The 22,267-nt window shown below is 41.5% G+C and overlaps 1 protein-coding gene across 2 annotated transcripts; it reads left to right on the top strand.

Annotated features, from left to right (window-relative positions):
• Window positions 1–243: 243 nt before the first annotated feature.
• On the top strand, window positions 244–17,613 carry LOC310872299 (tetraspanin-15). Of its 2 annotated transcripts, none has more exons than XM_083784068.1 (8): window positions 244–543; window positions 5,083–5,268; window positions 6,058–6,132; window positions 6,810–6,905; window positions 9,450–9,566; window positions 13,354–13,404; window positions 14,263–14,388; window positions 16,264–17,613. In XM_083784068.1, the coding sequence occupies exons 1-8, from the start codon at window positions 457–459 to the stop codon at window positions 16,600–16,602; spliced, it is 1,077 nt and encodes a 358-aa protein (XP_083640194.1). In that variant the 5' UTR covers window positions 244–456; the 3' UTR covers window positions 16,603–17,613. The 2 variants fall into 2 exon arrangements, with proteins under 2 accessions (XP_083640194.1, XP_083640193.1); XM_083784067.1 differs by having other exon boundaries at window positions 13,354–13,407.
• Window positions 17,614–22,267: the final 4,654 nt, after the last annotated feature.

Genomic DNA, 22,267 nt, shown 5'->3' with positions numbered 1-22,267 from the left:
TCAGGGAAATCTATCAGGACAATGACTTGACACAGCTGAAGCAGGTGTAGATTGCCTGCCATCACATGAGAAACCCGCTGATTGTGTTGCTCCTCATTTGAAGAAGCCTTTTACTTAGCTCTGACTAGTAGCCCAGCCTGGCGGAGTTATGCGCTCTGCTTCTGGTTCTTCGTGTGTAGAACGGACCTGTCAAGTGTCACCATACAGTAGGTAACTGTCCCTTTAAGAATGTAGTCAAAACAAAGCGTGCGTGGATAGCCCAGCCGCACGGAAGTGTATGGGCTCGTAACATGGACATAAGAACCCAATAGAATGTGAGGAATAAGGACAGATATATGTTACATTCAACCAATTGGCTCTTACAAAGCTGGATTAATTTGTCTAATTTGTTTTTCTACGTAGAGCACGCAAAATAGGCAGCTAGCTAGTTAGATAGCCTAGCTAATCTTAGCAGACATGCCTTCCTATTCAGACATGAGGAAAACGAACCATTTCTATTATTTCATCAAATTCACTTTAAATATTTACTCCATGCTGTTCTCGGTAAGTCTGTTTAACCTATATTGTTACGAGTACTAACTTTCCACACTATTATTATTCCAACAGCCATGAACTGCATTTATCATTAGCATCCTCCCGGGGTAGCCTGGCCGTGCTAGCGAATATCGGCTATAGTGTTGCCATTTATTTATGTATCTATCAAATAATATATTATCTCATTTTAGACAAACGACAGTGGTGGATCTCTTTGGAAACGCAAATGAATCGGACAGTAATGGATCTATTTCATTGTGTATTAAGCCGGTAAACGGCATGCTGACAAAGGGCTCTCTATGGTGGTGCAGACAGCCAGCCAGGGCGTTGCATCTAAAAGGGATGATTACAGAGGAGGGTTTTTCTGTCGACCAAAAAAGGTCTGAGATTGCCATTGTTGGACATTCAAATCAAAGCATTTCATGTCGTGATGTTATTATTTATACAATAGCGCAAATAAAAATCCAGTGTGGTACAAATTGGTGACGATTGTTGAATCGATGTGTTGTCTTCACTTGTATAGAGACGGAACACAAATGCACAATAGGACATGATGCCTCATATTGAATGTCAGCAGCCCCAAGATTAATTATACTGCTGAATAATGTCAACACGGAAAGGCGGCGAGCGGTGTGATCATGATGCTGACTGATCTGACTGGCCTAACAACCTGACTTGGCCTAATTTTAAGGGTTTTATTGTTTGTCAAATCTGCATGCAGGTGGTTTTTGAGTTGGATTTATCCTCGGCATCATCTAATCTAAGGCTATAATTGACCCAAGGGTTGACTTAAGGTAGCGTGGGAAATTGATACCATCTGCCTGCCAATGTCAGCTGAGGTCGTCTGTGGCTCTGAAAAAGATAATATCCAGCAACACACTTTGAGATCACGTTTTTCAATGAGGATGACGTTTCAGTCCTTCAAACCTTCCTTTTCAGAACACATTTTGTATTTTCTTTGGCAGGTAGGCCTACTGTACATAACATTCATGGTCTGTCCTAAAAGCAGCTGTTTGGTACCCAGTATAGAGAGTCGCTATGAGGTGGATGAAAATGTTTTTCTTCCGCTTGGGTTCAGGGTTCTGGCTATCAAGGAGATGAGTGAGTCATCCCATATACTGTAGACTGAGCAGACCTCTCATTCTGTGGACTTTATGACCAAGTGAATAGAAAAAACACCAATAAGTATGTCATGACATCACAGGTCAATCCTTAAAGGGACACTTCACCCTTTTTGCAAAAAAATATATGTTAATGACATTTAGAAGCTTTAGAACACTTTCCTGAGGGTATTTATGTGTGTAATATGTGGTTTTAGATATTTTAGATTGTAGCAGTGAGCCTGTTGTCTCTGATGTCATGGACACTGGGCTCACTTCCTTCCTGGACTACATGTTGTCTCAGTAAGACAGCTCTCCCCCTATCCACAAGGAGGAGCAGTGCACCAAAGAATTATGGGAATTGTAGTCCAGGAAGGTAGTGAGACCAGTGTCCATGACATCAGAGACAACAGGCTCACTGCTACAATCTAAAATATCTAAAACCACATATTACACACATAAATACCCCCAGGAAAGTGATCTAAAGCTTCTAAACGTCATTAACATATATTTTTTTGTAAAAAGGGTGAAGTGTCCCTTTAACCGTTTAGTTGAGCTTTTGGGCCTGTGGCTCCCCGGCTACTAGCCCCAATGATTCTTCTGTCTTTGAATCTCTCACTCCTCCTTTCTCTATCTATCTAAATAATCATACACATACTCTTGTGGAGTCCCAGACTAAAATTAAGGGAGAACGGGGTGAGATGAGCCATTCTTTGCTTAAGTTGTCCTGGAAGCAAGGCAAAATGAGTTGGCAGTAAAAATCTAAAGATCTATACCCTTATTTCAGGATAACTTCTATCAATTGAAATGATGAGTAAGCATCTATGACAAAGGGCCATGAAATTATGACTTATTAAAAAAGTGGTCATGTGGCTCAATTTGCCCCAGGTAAGGGGTAAATTTAACCACATGATATATTTATGATAAAAGTTTAAATTTGAACAGATAATGTATTCACTTATCGAAAATAATTTAATAACACTTTTCCCTTTTGAAAATAGTCTTATTTATTTGTTTCTTTAAATTCAGACAATTTAAAAAAAGTTTGTTATTCAGAACCTTTTAATATTTGCAGTTGTTAATACAATATTGCAAACTTGTATATGAATAGTGATTCATATTTAAAAGAATGGCTCAATTTACCCCTGAACATTTGGTTAATTTAACCCACAGCCACCATTTTAGAAAAAAATTACTATAGAATAACACTTCAGACAATTTCTTTGCTAAATTATTCACATGGTTCTATCCATTGGCAAATGTAGGAACACACCACCATGTAGGAACATATTACATTTTAGACCTGGGTAGAAAGTAGAAAACATTATTTTACACAAAAAACTGTTTTTTGTGTAAAATAATGTTTTCTACTTTCCCCATGTGCTTCCCAACTTCACAAGTTCACAGCCAGGTGTAAATGAGAAATGCTTACTAGATTCAAGGTCACATGACAACACAGTTTTCTAGATAAAGGGGGTGGTTCAACTTACCCTCTGGCTCATCTTACCCCGTTCTCGACTATAGCACAATAGACACCCTTATATTATGCCAAAAATATTTATTTTTAGCACAATTTGAAAATGAGTCCTCACACTCACAAGGACCACATGGTATACAGTAACTGAGCCACCAGGTTTCACTTTTCATTCTCTTGCCATAGAAATATTCTTCTTCTTCTTTCGGTTGAAAAGATTTTACTTCCCTCTCACTCTTTGGCATAGCAAGACTGAATATCTGACTGTTTCTGTTTTACGCATCTTCCTTGATCCTCTCTCACCGCATCGATAGACCTCTTTGGCCTCCCTCTTCTCTTGCCTGGCAGCTCCAACTTCAGTGTTACCCCTCCTCTGCACAGGTCCTAAACCTAAACCTTGCCTCTCTTGCTTTAATGTAGTCATTGTTCTATCATAGGCACTATTTCTTATCTTGTCCCTCCTAATGAGAATCATAGCATCTTCAATTCTGCCACCTCCTGCTCTGCTTCCTCTGTCAGTGGCACCCGTTTCCAAGCCATAGAGCATGGAAGGGATGTAGTACCCTGAGCCTGAAGCAGTTATCAAGTATGACTCCAGAACATCCAAAGATTATCAATCCCAGCTGGGTCCCCTTGTCTGTCTCTCTCTCTCTCTCTCTGTCTCTGTCTCTGTCTCTGTCTCTGTCTCTGTCTCTGTCTCTGTCTCTGTCTCTGTCTCTGTCTCTGTCTCTGTCTCTGTCTCTGTCTCTGATCCACTCCATCGTCATACCTAATTGTGTGGTGATTTACTACAAGATAGCCTTGTTAAGATGAACAGACAGAAGCTCCGTCCATTTGGCTGTGAGCCAGCTGTGTATATTTAATTAAGGTTGTACTGTTGGCTGTTGAATTTAGTTAACGCGGTTAACAGGAACTATGATAAGAAAAGTTGCTAGGCTTTATAGGGATGGTCAACGGGGAAAGCCTACCTTAATATATGTATGCCTTTACACAAGTGCAAATTAAAACACTCCCTGTTGCTTTGTGTGATAATATCTTCTGCTAATGTGAGTTAATTTCCAATACCTGTCCTTGATAGTGATGGATGGAGTGGTTGAATGCTCTTTTTACAGTTACTGGTCAGTGTTGGTGATTTCAGTCCCACAAAAGCCGTTGTTGCAACCAAAGGTCACTTCTACTATGATAACGTCTGTGTATCACTCAAAATCCCCATACGGTACATGGGGAAAGCCCCCATATATGGTGTCCAGGTCTCGTGACATCACTATGACATCTGATGTCATAGTAAATCGTGATCTGCTGTCGCAATTAAGCCCATATATGGAGATCCCTGATGTCGTCAATATTGGGCAGCAACTTCCTCTTCGATGTCTCCCTTTTCTTTTTTTTTATAAGATATTTTTTTTGCGGCTTACGTCTTTTATTGGTTTTTTGAAGGGACAGACAGTAGGCTGACAGGAAACGGGAGAGAGATGGGGGAAGACATGCAGTAAAGGCCGTGTCGGGCTCGGGAGTCGACCCCGCGGCACACTGAGACTGGATTACCAGTCGGGTGCCCAGACGGTTACGCCACCGCCTGGGCGATGTCTCCCTGTTTGACTGATACCTGTTCATTCAAACTCTAGATGGGCCTGCCCCAAAGTTATTAGTGCAGCTGCGCCCGGCAGCCGGCGGAAACTAGAGTTCTCAACAGGCCTGAAAATTAAGGCCCGGCTCATCAAACCCTGTACACTCAAGAGAATGTTCACGCTACCACCCTTAGATCTCCATATATGGAGCTGACCTGTTCTGACATTCCATATGTTGATCTCACCTCATTAAACCATGTACACTCGAGACATGCTCCTTATTATATGGCCAGTACAGGCGGGGTCGCTTCTTGACATACAGTACTAGGGATGGGTGGATGAATCCCCCTTTTTTTAAATACTGTAAATGTACGTGAACTCTTCTCTCTCTCTCTCCCTCTCTCAGCTGGTGGGGCTGTGCGTGCTGTGCGTGGGGGTGTATGCAGAGGTGGAGCGTCAGAAGAACCGCACCCTGGAGGGGGTGTTCTTGGCACCAGCTGTGGTTTTGATCCTGTTGGGCCTCGTCATGTTCACCGTGTCGCTCGTCGGTATGGTGGGCTCCCTCAGAGACAACAAGACCCTGCTACACATGGTGAGAGATGGATGAGGAGGAAGGGTGGAGGGACTGTATGCTTGAAGTGATTTTCAGTGGGGTGGAGTAGGGGGGTCACGGGGGCTGCCAACTACTTATACTACATTTATTACATTTCTTTGCACATACTGTACCTACACAAGGTGCTGTTTACAACAAAAGCCAGGTGCAGAATAAATGACACTAATAACAAAACACTAGTTGCATATCATGGTTGTTTCCACACTATTGTGTCCATCCATCCATCTTCAACCGCTTATCTGCAGTCGCGTCGTGGGGGCAACAGCTCCCTCTCCAGAGCAACATTAGTGACTTCCTCCTGGTGGATTCCGAGACGTTCCAAGGCCAGTGAGTCGATGTGTTTCCTCCAACTGCGCCTTGGTCTGCCCCGGGGTCTCCTCCCAGTGGGACGTGCGTCAAGGACCTCCCTAGGGAGACGCCCGAGAGGCATCCTAACCAGATGCCCGAATCACGGGTGCAGTACGTTGTTCAGACTAGTCATTGGTCCGACAACCAACCTCATCTCCTAACCTAACCATAACCGCAAGCACGGGAGCAAATGGCGTGCGGAAGCATGTCGGACTAATGCCCTGTCTGAATTACATGCGGTCACCCCGAATCACCTATGCTGGCTCCTTTCCAGGCGAAGGAGCAGCGTGTGCGTGTGCGTGTGCGCGTGTGCGTGTGTGTGTGTGTGTGTGTGTGTGTGTGTGTGTGTGTGTGTGTGTAAAATCTGCTACTTATGGTCATCATGTATTAGTGTTGACTATAGTTTATCTCTGTCCACAGTTCCTGTGTGTTCTGTGTGTGCTGCTGCTTCTTCAGGCGGTGGCCCTGATTATCGCTCTCATCTTTGAGAAGAAGGTCAGTGTGTATCTTCTTAACTTGTTTATGCAGACACACAGACAATTTGATTATTAATACAGCCACACTGACACAGGCTTTACATTTCTTTCTCACACCCATGCTCAAACACACCGATACATCTATGACACATGGGGCCCTATTTTCCGCCTGGTGCAATCTGCAATGTGGTGCAGGTACCGCTTATCGCAGTTAGCAGTACGGGAGTGAATTAGTCTTAAATTGAGGTGTGGTCTGGTGCGATCATGACAAGACGCTATTTTCCGCACAGATTTAGCACTTTATGTGACCATAATAATAACACCTGCTCCAAGTTGGTCTTATTGCTGGCACGGTGAGGCGCAGGTGATACCTTGTTATTTAGGGGGCACATTGTTTGGATTAGGCGCCTAGGTAGGTTAACAATGCACATGCGCACATTAATTGCAGGAAAAATCCATCTGATCTCAAGTGAAGTGGTAACAACACTCGTTCAACAATTGACGTTTTCTTCACTAATACTAGGAAATTAGAAAGATGTGCCCTTGCTATGAGTGATAGACGACGTGCAGTGATGGAAATAAACGCAGCATAATGATTCATTTAGTTACAAAATTTCAAACCTACACACTTACAATGCAGTTACAATGCATATATATATCTTTCTTGGTTTGTCTTCCTTGTCTCTCTGTGTGTAGACATCTGCCATGTTTCAGAACAGCATACGAGAGGGAATCAAGCACTACTACGATGACCTGGACTTCAAAAACATCTTGGATTACATACAACAGAAAGTATGACGTTATTCTCTCTAATACACATGGCTTTTTTTGCTGAGCTCTAATGAGGTTTGTTATGCCCTATTCATAATATTCAATTGCATACATCTCGGTGGCGACCAGCAGGTGACTGTTCAAATAGCAAGAAGGTCTGGCTAGTGAGCTGTGGCACTGCACTAGCCTCGTGTAGCGATACTAATATCACTACGTGGATATTAGTCTCGTCCCTCTCAGTGTTAGATAATTATTTCTGCAAATGTCCCACCCCATATTTGCATATTTGCATATTATAGCCTGGTTCCAGGTTGTTTATATCTGGTTGGCTCGTCACCACTTCAGCTGTGAAGTCCTTGCACAATTGAGAGGGGCCAGACTTAATCTGCCTGGGGCAATATGCATTGCAAAGGCAGGTGAAGGCTGGCTATGCGAGGCTAGGCTAGCACTGTGCCATATTGAAGAACATTGTTATAACTTGTCAGCAGTGTTCTACCTAAATTGGTCACTTTTTCAATTAACTACCGCCATCATGTTCAAATCCATAAGGTGTTTCACAGTGCTTACACAGTCAGCATTTTTTCCATCAAGCTTTGACATCGTCATAGGTATCACCAAATCCATAAAGCCTAGCTGTGTCACTCGCCGAAAAGAACAGATTAAGCACACCGTGTGTGATGGACGTAGACGTGATATACACATTTTACACTGCATATTTCATCTACTAAATACTAAATATCCCACATCGAACTCTTATGTGAAGTTGACAGCACACAACTTCACACTATGCAATTCCAGCAGCATGCTCGTGACACGACCAGACCTTTGAGCTTGAATTGCATATTTTGGAAAACTTGTTTTTTAGATTTTTGAACAAACAGTACGTTTAGAGTTGTGTTAGATTTACTTCTTCATATAACACTCTGAAATCTGTTTATATTGTATACATTTCCCCAGAAGTTAAAATGAACTCAATATGCCAAAAAACTAAACTAAACAAGAATATATAATTATTTGTCTCCCTCCATGTCACATCATCCAACACTTATTGGTGCAACCAGTCATGTTTCTGTCTTTTCAGCTTCACAGGGGTATTCCGATTTAGGGTTTCCACAAAGAGGAATCCAATAAAACAAAGAGGAATAGAAGGGCAACACAGTGGTAGTGATCGAGATAGAGTTGTCTATTATTCTGGGGTCAGTTTGACAAAGTAGGCAATTGATTGGATTTTCGGCACCTATAGGTTTTAGAAGATGCTGTTTAATTGAGTGTTGCCACTGTTCATTCCCTGGACCCCACGTCTTTTACCTTTTTGTGCATTTTAGAGCATTCGAAAGTCAGTCAGTCAGTCAGAGAACAGAGAAATAATTATATTATACAGATAGAATCACACAAACATTGGGGTCAAGGATGGGGTCGGGTTTCCCAATACTGTAAAACATTTGGGAGGCAGAGATGGGTGAGCAGTGGTAGTTGCTGGCTTGGGCTCTGGTGCCAACGGAAGCTTGGCTGGTGGCCGCTCAAGCTTCCGTTGGCAGCTGACTGTGGAGACCAGGGGAATCCAGCTGTTTGATTAAAAAGGAGCATCATGAAGGTGTTGATAGGATGAGATTTCTACCCATCAAATGGAGCAGATCTGTTATGTCCTTGCCTGAATATGATAACCAGCTCTGAAGTGCTTCTTTAAATCTCCAAGGTGTTAGCTGCCATTGAAGCAAGCTTCAGATGTGTTCTACCATAACATTGCATACATTGCTTTCTGGGTAATTTAAGCTTCAGATGTGTTCTACCATAACATTGCATACATTGCTTTCTGGGTAATTTTCTGAAGCTTTAACACAGTTTATTTCAGTTTTTAAACTTCAAGCGTGCGTATGTCTTTTCACGATCACAAACCTATTATGATATAGTTAATGAGGGGTTTGATGCCCAAAGGCAACGACGACGCAACGCACATAAGACACTTATCTGGCCAGACTCGGGTCAGGAGCCAGGCCCGAAGGCAAACCCACAGTGCCCAGAGCCTGCCACCTTAAGCCCCAACTAAAATGGTAAATGGTGCATTTATATAGCGCCTTTATCCAAGGCGCTTTACAGAGATTGTGCATTACATTCACCCATTCATACACCGATGGCAGCGGAAACCATGCAACTAGCACATCGGGAGCAATTAGGGGTTCAGTGTCTTGCTCAAGGACACTTCGACAGTAACTCTGGGGGAGCCCGGGTTCGAACTGGCAACCTTACGGTTACCATCCAGGCACTCTACCCCTGAGCCACCGCCGCCCCCAACTAAGAGACAGTGGGGGCAGTAGCATGCCACTTGGACACAAGCCGGGGTCTGGTCACCTGGAGGAGGGTGTCTGTTGCAAGAACCGAAACAATCAATGGCTCCAGTACAGGAAATAACACGGATGATGTGCCCAAGTTTGTGCACCAGTAGATGTTTTATTGACTGAAATGGGTATTTGAGCGATACCTCACGACTTATGCCAGGTACATTTGGTGATGGTGCATACATTTTATATTAAATGTCTTATTTGTTTGTATTTTTACCTCCCCCAGTTTTCATGTTGTGGAGGGGATGAGTATAAGGACTGGGGGGTAAACCAGTACCACTTCTGCAATGGTACCGGGCCACTGGCCTGTGGGGTTCCATATACCTGCTGCCTTCGCCGCAAGGTGAGTTCTAAACCAAACCCATGACATGTACAACAAACTGTACAAGCAATGTTTACATTTAGTAGAACCTTGTAGCACATGAACAAATACGAACAAGGCTAAATATCAATTTATATAAATTGAAACCTGGTTTTTAGTTTGGGGAAAGTGAATTGTCCTTGACAAGAGGTTCACCAGTGCCACAGAAGTCACCAATATTTATGTAACACAAGCAGCAGCGACAGTGATGAAATAAGCTTAAAGCTTTCATGACATTCATTTTAATTTATTTGTATTTTAGGTTATGACCTTAATTACACCCACACAACCTGAACTTTGAACATTCAGTGGATATGGGATTTGTGGACATCACAGTCCACAGGAAAATCAGAGCACACTTTCAAGTACACTTCAAGTAACTTAGTTAACTTTGTTTTCAAATATGATGCTTTGTATTGTCCCATTAATATTAACCTTGCAGCAATATCTTTTTAAAGATGCATCATTAGGGATAGGGGATAGGGAGCCAGAAAACTCCAGACCACAGAAAATCTTCTGATTTGCTTTTGTGCAATTGAGCTTAGAAAACCTAAGAAAAATTATAAAAACTTTTTTTTATGTCACGATCCCTTTTAAGGGAAAAAGGCATACACACAAAAAATGTGTTGCTGATCGGTCCAGTGGTTTGCGAGACATACACACAAGGATACATACCAACACACAGACCTACCTTCTTATAGACAGCTAGCCTCCTGCAGAGCGTCTAACCATCTTATTAGAGGATCAGTCTGTCTGTGTGTGTGTGTGTGTGTCTGTCCTGAGCTCATCTCTGGACCAATCGGTAGGTCACAGAAGTACCTCCGCTAATTTTAATTTATGTGTTTTATACATTTTTTTATATTTAATATACATTTTACAATTCAAGTCAATGGGCCTCTGATTGGGCAGGAACCTTAACCATAGAAAACGAATAGAAAGCAATAGAAAGAATGTTCTGTTCCTTAATTAAATTGTAGATTGATGTTCAGAAACCTCTTCCATAAAACCCTAATTGCTTCGGATATTTCATAAAAGCTAAAGTGAAAGCCTCAATCTGCAATTTCTTCAACTTTCTTCAGCTGTATGCAAGAACATAGTAGGTTTAGAATGATAATACGAAACATCATCATTGTACATATTGTGCTATTTCTTTTTTTTAACACAGCACTTAATGGGGTGCTGATAACAGATATTGCACATACGATGTGCAAGAAGGTCTGTGGTTTGGTTCAGGAACAGCTGGGGCTCAGCCACAGGACACAACTTGACAGAGACAGACTACCATTCAATTGTCCACCGGAATCACCGGAAATTCAGGGCCCTTTTAGAGGAGGACAACGAATATTGTTCTGTGTACATACGGTTCATATACTTAGACAGATATATGTATATCATTAACATGACTAGACATGAATTTAGCAGAAATTAGGCTATATTCCAGGATTCATAGAGTACACAGTAGCTATACACTCCCTGATGCAAGTTTAAACTTGTTTACAAAAAGTAAAGAGAGAGTTCAGTCAGACAACTCACGAATAGATTAAACAATATTTATTGCAGAATGAGTAATGAGTGTGCATATGATATTTGACTTGGCGTTCGGCTCTGCTGGATTTCTCCCTGCTCGGCACGATTGAGCAACAACATGAAACATAAGAGCAGGGAGATGGATATACAATAACCCCCCCATGGGGAGCATAGATGGCAGAGCCCACCGGTGGTGCTGGGGTGGTGGTGGGAGAAAACATCACATACAACCAGGAACCATGAGCAGAGGAAGGCAGGAAGAGCATGGAGTCTAGTGAGCTTAAGTAGCCTGCCCAATTAGTCAGCTGAATGCCGCATCGGCGAATGACGTGTGAGACTTGCACACACGTATACTTCCACATAGTAATGCAGCATGTTAACCCCTTGAGCATAGTATGGGCCTTTGAGCAGGGCAAGAACCTCCCTTGAGGTTGACTGACTGAACTGACTCCACGGGCTGCGTTTGATAAGTAGATGGGTGAACTTGGTCAGCATATCGATTCGTTTTGCTTCCTTCATTTCTCTTTGGGTACGCATGTCTCCAGATTCCCCTCCTGTGACTGAGCTCTGTACATTTCACTGTAACCAATTTAGCAAGCGTTAATTAGCCAGCAATGGAACCACATGGGCCAAGGCAGGATGAGAGGCAGTCAGGCTGCACAGACTAGAATACAGAAGACATTATACATTATTCCAATTTTGTTTCTTAGCTTGTACTACTTTTTTCCCAACTTAAAGGTGCAATAAGTAATATTTTGACATTAAAATAAGTGTTAAATAGCTCTATATTCTGATGGCAATCATTGACATACGTATAGTGTTTCTTCAGATAGTGATACCACTTTTATTCAATCGGGAAAGAGAACTTACGTATACAGGATACAGGATAAACTAGTGATTGGATTTGGAAGTGATGACTCAGACGTGAGCACACACAATTGGAACTGGAACATTATAAAGCTGGGTACTCCTGATTGAAGATGTATTGTCAGATTTTGAAAGCTCTGGGGAGACAGTGAGACTCATGATTGAACACTTATGTATGTAGCAATACTGTAGAAATGATTACTATCAGAATATAGACTAGAGCTTTAATCCTTTGTTTTACCCAACAAAATACTTATATTGCCTTGTAACAGCAAGTGCAACAGCAGATGTGGCCTGAAATACTGTGTTTGCAGGTTACTTACTGTAGCTACCTACAACCTGTTTTCAGAAGGATTTCTGAATGTGCCATTTTATTTAATGTATTTATATTAAAGTTTCTGCTGTTGGTTCGATGAAGTGCTTGGGATAATAGATAACTGGGAAACCCTGATAAAAAGCAATCTAAAGAGAGGGGGGAAATATATGTAGATTTTTATTTCTGACTATGGTGGTAAGGTCCTTTTCAAGTAAGACAACCAATATCTCTGCTTACGTATTTCATTGAGCTTTGTTCCAATATACTTCACTACTGACCGCAAGTTACTATCTCAAAAACCAAACACAGAAGCTATCTACTACATGTGTGTATGTGTTGTCTGCACCTTTCATTATCTACAGCCAACAGGGATTGAATTGATTTGTATTGGAGATCTCCAGCCAGCTTTACTTACTGTATATGTGAGATGAGCCCATGCCACTACCTGATTCACAGGTATTGGCGTGGGCTTTGGAGAATGTCTTCATGTGGGGTAAATTAAATGTATGGTCCCTCGATGCCAGCAGCACCCATGCCGCTTCTTATCTCTGCTGTTCCACCCTTCACAAATCATACTCCAATGAGAGCATTGGAGCTCTGCTAGATAATTAATAAGAGCTGAAGACACGCATGCCTACGTGTGCGCGTGCATAATACCTCAACGCATACCCTGGAGATATGCAAATAGTTTAGAGAGACTGAACGTTGTCTAGGACTCTAGGGGCTCCAATTTCGTTGCTGCCTTTACCCGCGACGCGGCCCAGCAATTCAGCCGCTGCCCGAAAATTACGAATATAGGAGCTTCCTCTGTCCCTTAACGGCATCAAGACTTCAAGGCAGCAACACATCGCTCTTCCATGGGCTATAGACCGTAAGCCTATGAAGCAATATAGAACTGGGCATAACGGGCAACGGATATGGGATCTCAATCTTCAAGGTCATGCTCTGGATGGCAGTAGACAGGTACACCTGATCCCACTGTCTTACTCATGGTCCTCTGTATATGTGTGTATGTTTAAATGTGCAAATTATAATCTTGTTTCTCTGACCTTTGTGCAGGTGGGAGAAGTTATCAACACTCTGTGTGGCCACAAGACACTTGATGAAACGGTAGTAAGACTCAATTTATATACGATTATTGTTTGTATTTGTTGCGAAACTACCTGTCAGTCACCAAGCGGTGACTGACGACTTTTTCTTCTCTTTTGCTATTCACTTTTTCATAACTAGAAGTCAATTTGTTTTTGCAAATATATTACAGGACAATTTATTTCAAGGCCAAGGGCAGGGACCTGCTTAGACACGATGAAATGAAAAATATGTTTAGAGAATTTCAATTGGTCAAACGTAGCAGTTTCTGTCATTTTCCATAAAACCCCAATGGACTCATATTTCACAAAGAATCTGTAATGTTCTCTTTCTACTTTACTCTTCTGTTTGGCTGTAAGTACTATGGAACAGCAGGAAATACATTTGAAACAATAACACCGAAACTCTTTTATTTTCTATCGGGTAGTTCATTGCATTTACTGTACCTGGTGAAACAGGTTTGGAGTAGTACAAGAGTTGAGGTTGATTTCATGAGAAGCTTTCCTGTACAATACTCACACTGAAAGGATAGAATGTTGACTTGCATTGATGTATACTTGCAAATACTTTTTTTTTGCCAAACATGTACAGTAGTATTGATGCTACTGTCATGTTTGAACACATGGTTCTACCAAAGTTCACTTCAACAAGCTTAAAAGATGTCCGTAGAGTTCCATTTTGTACACTTGATAATGACTATGAGTCATGTTTTATTAAACTCTCAAAAGAGTCTGTTCCATTCATCATCTACCAGCTGTGCTGGAGTAATATTGATCTTTTCAGAGTTCAACCTCAACCACTTAGATTTTCAGGAGATGGGGCATTGTTGAATTCGAGTATGAAATTAAAGACATTTTGTTCTCTGCTGTGGCTTTGCAGGAGCATCAGCGAGAGACCCTAGACGAACTAATTCATGTGCGTGGCTGCATCCATGCTGTCAACCTCTGGATGGGTGATAATATTGGAATCACTGTTGCTCTCTGCTGTGCAATAGGGTTGCCACAGGTAATATAAAGTGTGTGTGTGTGTGTGTGTGTGTGTGTGTGTGTGTGTGTGTGTGTGTGTGTGTGTGTGTGTGTGTGTGTGTGTGTGTGTGTGTGTGTGTGTGTGTGTGTGTGTGTGTGTGTGTGTGTGTGTGTGTGTGTGTGTGTGTGTGTGTGTGTGTGTCACTCTCAAAAGCCGTCTGTCCAATCAAACGCCCTTGGTAATTGAACGTGTTAAACATTAGAAAGTCCTCTCTGAAAGTGAATTTGCATTTGACAGCCTCCCAGCAACAATATGTCTGCCAAAATTGTTAATTTATGTACGTATGGGCATCTCCTGGGCTGGGGTGTTTTGGCAGCATTACTGGAAGTTTCTTTTTAATATTGTAGCAGGAAGGACACACAATCTAAGTTGTATCTTTTCTAATTTCCCCAAAACATGTTTCTTTGAATCCAGTTTTTAATAATTGTATTTGTTTGAAGAGGTCTATCCAATTACCAAGTTGCATCTCGCCTTCTTTTTCAACATCAGCTTTTTTCATTCTCTCCACCAGTTAAAAAAAGTAAAGATATTTTTGGGGCTTTATTCCGATACAGAGTACAGAGAAGATTTACAGGAAATGGGGAATGAGTTGGAGACTGACATGCAACAAATGTCCCAGGACTTGCTGTTAGGCTGCATGAAAGCTTACCTGTATACGGTGCATTCCTTAATCATTCGGCCTTCGGCACCCCTCAGTCTGCCAGTGTTTAATGGAAGAAGTATTGACAGACTTCAGAAAATGACACCTACAGTAAATGACAAATGATTTGCCTCCAGTCTACAACACCTACAGGCATAGATGATTAGGTAAATAAAACCACTGGGGAAGGTCCTCATCCACCAATGCTAGTCAAGTTGTGGGAAGCCATGCAAACTGTTTCTGCATCTGGAATCTACTGCTGCTCACACTGGAAAATACAAAAGATTCAAAGCTACACAGCATTTTTGTAGCTTTGTATCCGAAGTTGAAACAGTCTCAACCTTTTTGAAGCTTTGGGCTATTGTAACTTTTGTAGTAGCAACGTTGGATTTATTTTTGTATCCTCATGTTGCTGGCTTCCTTTGCAAAATAATGGTAGCATGTATCTTTGTAGCTGCCAATGTGAACGCAGAATCATGACAAATTTTCTCTTTTTGCTTCTCGACCTACTGTTTTTGAAGGGAAAACGTTGGTAGTATTAGAATGAACTACAGGGGTTATTGACTGCACTCTTCGTGTCGCATCCATCTTAGTCTGCTTAAGTGTTCAAAATATTACAAGAGAGCCTACCTCACAGCTTTTCCACCAAAGAGGGGTCATTTGAACTCACATTAGATGCAAACCCATTTTAGACATGCTTAACATTTTATTTTTCTGTTTTTATTTGGTTCCCTAGCAAATGTTTCTACCTTGCCAGCACATTTCTAGTGCATTTGTCTTATCAAAGCTAATTACTTTTTGTCGTGACAAGTTCTTGAGAGTCTAAGTACTAAGGTATGGTGTTTATATTATGTTTACACGCTCCGAGTTAGATTGATAAGAGATTGCTGTGGGTGTCCTCTCACATTCATGCTGAGCTACAGTGTTCTGAAAACTGACAAATACATAAGTAAGGAAAATATACATACATATGCAAGGAAATTATTTTGTAGTTTATATGAGACTCGAATGGCTTGGTTGTATTTGCTGAAATGATTATGCCTCATTTAGGGAACTCAATGCAAACAAGTCTTGAACAACAAAGTCCATGCGTTGCTGCAATTCTGTTCTTGAGTATGTTGAACCTTTTTCATAATTATTTGTTAGGCTAGTTCTATAAAAACAACAAATAGAACATTTACAAAGTTTAAAATGAGAGCTCTCCTCTTCTCCAGCTGCTGGGCATCATTCTGAGCTGTGTTTTCTGGAACCTCCTTGTTGACATGAGCCAATCGAAGGACATGGTGGACTTCAAGGTGCTCAAGAGGGCTGGCTTTGAGTACAGCGAGTTGGACCTGGCGGGTGCTGGCTGGTGCCTATGCCTGCCTCGGGACGGAGGCTACCTGCCTCTCCCCGCCACAGAACCTGAGCTGGATCCAATTGATATCCACCTGCGGAAACTGAAAAAGAAGCAGCCAAAAACACATGCCCAGCTGCGAGAGCTGCAGGAATCCAGATCAGCCACAGGCCTTGACGAGATAGACATTGGCCGGAAGCAGAAAAGGGAACATTGAATGTTCTTTTAATTTTCCTTGGTTTTAGTTTGGTTTTATTGTTGTTAATTGTTGCATTTGTGGAAGGAGTCAGGTTGCACTACTACTTAATAATGACTGAGCCTGTCAATCATGGGATCAGATAAATTCATTCTAATTTAAAGGGATCACAAGTAATTTGGCACTTTTGATTGAGGCATTATTGGTGATCCTCTCTTGTTTACAACACAATTGTGAAGAAGATGATGCAACAGTGGCTTTGAAAAAACATTTCAAGTAATTTTCTGGCACTTTTGATTGAGGCATTATTGGTCATTTTCTCTTGTTTACAACACAATTGTGGAGAACAAGCAACAGTGGCTTTAAAAACATATTTTTTAAGTACAGTAATGTGTCTCTTGTTTGACCGTTAAATCGAGAGGAATTTTCATATTTTTTTGTTATTTCATAACATTCTAGATATCATTATTATTTTTTAGCATATGAATCTGAGCTATGTCTCAATTGCTGAAAGCTTACCTCAGGCTGTTGTGAAAATGGCCCTGTAATCAGACGGTAATATTTGGTGTATTAAACATGTTGTAGCTTGAAATTAGGTTTTTCCATGTCTGAGATAATAGGAATAGCCAAATACGTCTTAGCGTGCAGCGTCTGTGAAGGATGTGTATGTAAAATGTTTTTTTTTTCTTTTAAACTATGATCTGCAGTTAGATTTTGTACAATCGGTGTACATTGTAAGACTGGCTCTTCTGGAATAACATGGGATGCATGTTTTGTACTATATATTAATTAATATGATGGAGACAAAAGAAATTAAGCCCTCATGAAAGTGGGTTGTTTTTTTCCTGAAACTTTATATTATTTACAGCTTTCAAAGAATGAAAGGGAAAAACGGTACCAATTGAATCAAAACGCTACAATGGGATCTCTCTTTTTTTTGTATGTGAGTTCATGCACTGTTTGAGCTTTCCCCTAGCTCCTTTTGCCTTGTATTGACACTACTGTCCTCGTAAATAAAGCTGACTTTGTCTACTTAGTTTATTTATTCGCACAATTATTAAAACGGTACAAAAAAAAGGAAATAGTTTTAAAGATGGAGTGCCGACGTTCTGTGATTTTTTGTATTTCTTTCCCTCCAGTCTATGAGGTGACTTTCATTAGACCCCTTGGTGTGGTTGTCATGTGCAATGGTGTCTTCCATTAGCTTTGTATTTAGGGTGTCTTCCTGGAGGCTAAAACCTTGACAGTCAAACGTGCCAATGAAAAAAACAGTGATGTGTGCAGTTGAATTTGTGGATGTGTGAGTCTGTATGTGTGTGTGCAGCACATTCATATCATGTGTATGTAGATGTAAGACTACACTATATGGTAGATGCAAGTGAGGCTTGATTCATCAATGTATGTTTAAAGTTACTGAGTGAAGATGAGGAATTATTAAGTACAGTATGTGTGTATTCCAGACAGTATAGAACCTCTGCATTTAATGGAGAACTGGCTATGAGTGGTACGGCTAAAGGGAGGATGGAGATTGGATCAGATTGTCTAGTCATGGACTTGAGAGTTGGTTTTAAAATATTCTTTGAAAGGTGTAGAAGCGTATTTGAAAGGTAAGTGCATTAATAGATGAAAGAACAGGACTGTACTGTGTTAATGTCATACTGTAGATAGATAATACATTTTGAAACAGGTTTTTTTGTTTAGTTAATTTGATCATCTTAACCGTAACAATACAAATTATTTATCAACACAATAACATACTGTAGTTGGAGGTGGTCAAAAGGAATAGGCTGAAGCTGAAAGCGTATAAAATAAATGCCTATCCTACGAACAACAAAAGCAAAATTCCTCAAATAGTTTCAAAAATAGAAGGAATTGCAATAAACCATCCAAACAAATAATTATAGTCAAAATACACAAATCAATAGACAAGAAACAATACCACAGCCATGTCACCATATACTGTATAGATATACCAGGATCCATATAAGTTAGTTTGAAATAATAATGATCATTATCGCCATGATTCATTATTATAATTAACCTATTCACCATCATTATCATTATCATTGTCATTATTATTACTCATTATCATCATCATCACTTATAGGCCCCTATATCTAATACCATAATCATAATCATAGGTCAAATTGAATTAACAATTACTAAAACTATTACCCCTGATACCACCTGCATCACTGCCATCATTCTCAATACTCTACTACTATTCTTACATTGAATGTAATAATGGTATTGGACGCATCAGTATTGGACGATTTTAGTTGTTTTTAGATTCATCGGCATCGGTTCGATTAATCAATCAGACCGATTAATTAATCGGACCGATTAATCAGTCCGTCTTTACAGATAAACAAGCCTAAAGTAACAGCTTGAACAGATCTACAAGCTCACAATATTAAATATAAAAGGTATTTAAGTTAAAACTGACTTGCCTAAGCCTGCAGTGCAGACACCCTGTTACATGTATTTTTCAGAATGGACAATATTATTATACATTTTCAATATAGAATGAGATCATATCGACCGGTAATATCGGTTATCGGCCATAACGGCAATTAATTATATCGGATATCGATAACGGCCAAAATGTCTCATCGGCACATCCCTAATTTAAAGTATACACATTTCTTGGTGTGAGAACAGATGATTATTTAATATGGCTTAGTAAAGCCAATGGACAAATTTGCACATGCTTCGTCACTGTAAAAGGACTATAGGGTAGGTATCATGTTCAAAACTTATATTGTTTTTATGAAAGTGCTTGTTGAAGTGTGACCAATACATTAAATTGTTCTTAAGTTCTTCCCTTCACTCCATTTCCCTGAGTCTTAGGCATCTCTTCTCCACTCTTTCTGCTACCACTTACCAGCACTCTCACCTCAGTTTCTCTCACCATGTTATGACCTTAATCAAGTGGAATAATTCTGAGTAGATGGAATCCCGCTGCCAATATGACACCCAAAGGATTGAGTGCACATGATGTATGCAGATCCATCCAATCAAGCCTCACACGGCTTGATTGGATGGATTATATTAAAAATGAATGACATGAATGGTTTGATTATGATCAAAGGAGCAGCCTGTAGCTACCACTCTGCAGCCCAGTGTACCCCACCCCCTCCCACTCCCAGCACGTCCACTACACCAAATCATCTCCCAAGGCATTCCAGGCAGCCACTCATCTCTTGATGAATAGCCTCAGGGATTTGGAGGCACACAACCAATAGCCGATGCTGTAGTGCATAGATTGAGGTTGGACAGTGAGATGGACATTTAATTGGGGCAATATGAGGAAGCCTGTGTGGTTTACCCAGAGGTGGACAGTAACTGAGTAATACTGTACTTAAGTACAGATTCTGAGGATTTGTACTTTACTTTTTCTTACTTGAGTACATTTCCAAGGCAAATTATTTTACTTTTACTCGAGTGTGTGTGTGTGTGTGTGTGTGTGTGTGTGTGTGTGTGTGTGTGTTATACTGTGCAACAGTGACAACTTGGTTGTGAAAACCAACCAAAAGCCATTTCCGTGCTCGGAGAGACCCAGCCAGTCAAGGGCTCGTGCTTCGTGCAGACCCAGCCAGCCAGGGACAGACCCAGGGACCCAGAGACACACATAGCTGTCTATAGGAGTGGTTGCACCACTCAAACATTTATGAAACAAAGGGATAAGGGGTAAGGTGGTGCACAAGATCGGTCCTTTATCCCTAAACGTTTTTGCCTTTTTAGTTTTTACTATATTTTAAAATAGTTCAAATAGCCAATCGACACAAAGTGTTTCATAATCGCGAAAGTATAAACAAATAAGTTGTAAGGAGTAAGTCACTGGCGATAATTCTGGGCCCTTCAAGTCGTCTGTTGCAAAATTGTGTTGTCCTACTGTGAAGCTGTTCACAGAAGTTTACCTAACTTTTCTACAACACTAAGGACACATTCTCACCTAATACTTCAGTAGACTCGATGCGAATGGGCGGAGAAATTGGGATTCTTGCATATTTAATTAATTTGCTGCGGTTTGCCTTCACACTGTCATCCGTAGCAATTGGAAACGCAGCAGGGGGGACCTTTATCAATGTGTTCCATTCATAAACTAGCCTACACAGTGAAATCTGTATGGTGATAAAGTCACTCATGTGTCGTGCCGTCTGGGACTGGAAAATGCCTCGGGATCCCCCAGGATGAAGTTACTAATGTTGCTCTGGAGAGGGCGATGGGACGAGTGGGCTGAGAACTCTTTCAAGGTTTTCAAGTGGGCCCTCTTCCAGAAAACTTTGAGAACCACATGCATCTGTCCTATTATAAGCTATAAGTCGTCATAATTTCCCTACATGTCTATTGCAGCCTGTGCCTGTGTTCTGACTTCTCTAATGAAATGCATTATACACACAGCGAATGATGGGAGTGGATGACAGTGGTCATTGAGTGGCCATTAAGGACACCATGTGGATGGGTGAGGAGTGACACATTAATCTATTGTAGTATCTTGAATACTGAATACTCCACACAAGGTTACTGTGTCAATATGCGGGTTGTTTATTTAACACTGGGCAATACAGACATGTCTCATACACACCGCGCCAAGCTTAGATATAACTTCCTCCCCAAGAGGTGGTCGCTTCCTACTGACTGCTGGTATGCTTGTGCCACCTCTTGGCCAGGCCATGTAACAACAGTCTCTGCCATGCTCACAACATAACATCCCTTTCTCCTTAAATTGTCACTACTAAAGTCAACCAAAAACAAACAAATATAAAGTCTAAGCCAGTACTCAGCCTAGATAGAGTAAGACACAAAAACCAATAATAATAATAATAAGTTCTGTTCCTCCAGGTTCGATAGTGTGGGTAGACTACCACACTACCTAAAGGAGACATGGGCGCATTCTTGCCCATAAGCAATATCTCCTTTACCTGGCAAAGTCCTTCAAATGATCGGGTGGCCTCCTCTCTCTGTGAGAGCGCCTCAGCTCTCCTCCAGGCGCTCCATTCTCGCCTGCAGTCTCACCGGCCGGTGTCGCTGCCGACCCTTCCCCGTTCCTTGCCGCGCCGCCGATATCCTGGGGGGAATCCTCGTTCCCGCCCCCTGTCTCCACCGTGTAGCCGTCTTCCTCTGCCCCGGCTGCCGTTGCTGCTGCTGCTGGGTGATCGATCTCCTGTCTGCTGAACAGTTGATCCACGTGCCTCCGGACCACTCCGCTGTTGCCCAACAACACTTTGTACGACACTGGTCCTGTGATCTCCTGTACCAATCCTGGAATCCATTTAGGTCCATACCCAAAGTTCCTAGTATAGACTGTGTCTCCAATCTTGAAGTCACGAGCTGATGCATGCCTGTCATGATATGCCTTCTGACTAAGCTGCTTTGATTCCACTTTCTGCTTTAGGTCTGGGTGTATTAAATCCAGCGTGCATCTCAGTTTTCTGCCCATCATCATCTCTGCCGGAGACAACCCCGTCGTAGACTGGGGGGTAATGCGATAACTGAACATAGGGAACAGTGAACAAGGTGGCGGATGTCCGGCCGAAGCCGCCTGCCAAATATGGAAAGTGTTTCAGGTGTGGGGGAACTTCCCACTTGGCGAATGACTGTAGATTTGCGGAGGAAAAGTGTCATAATTGTGGAAAAATTGGACACATTCGGAGAGCCTGTAGGTCAAAGGCAGGTGAAAATG

The sequence above is a fragment of the Protomyctophum parallelum genome (assembly GCF_964188405.1).
Source record: "Protomyctophum parallelum genome assembly, chromosome: 15".
NCBI classification, from domain to species: domain Eukaryota; kingdom Metazoa; phylum Chordata; class Actinopteri; order Myctophiformes; family Myctophidae; genus Protomyctophum; species Protomyctophum parallelum.
The sequence above is the reverse complement of the archived record's forward strand: the minus strand, read 5'-3'. Positions and strand labels throughout refer to the sequence as shown.

Excerpts from the sequence above, each read along its gene's own strand:
- LOC310872299 (XM_083784067.1), top strand. The coding sequence starts at position 457 with ATGCCTTCCTATTCAGACATGAGGAAAACGAACCATTTCTATTATTTC. Across the intron at positions 9,567-13,353 it reads CCTGCTGCCTTCGCCGCAAG|GTGGGAGAAGTTATCAACAC; the intron begins GTGAGTTCTAAA and ends ACCTTTGTGCAG. Across the intron at positions 14,389-16,263 it reads GTGCAATAGGGTTGCCACAG|CTGCTGGGCATCATTCTGAG; the intron begins GTAATATAAAGT and ends CCTCTTCTCCAG.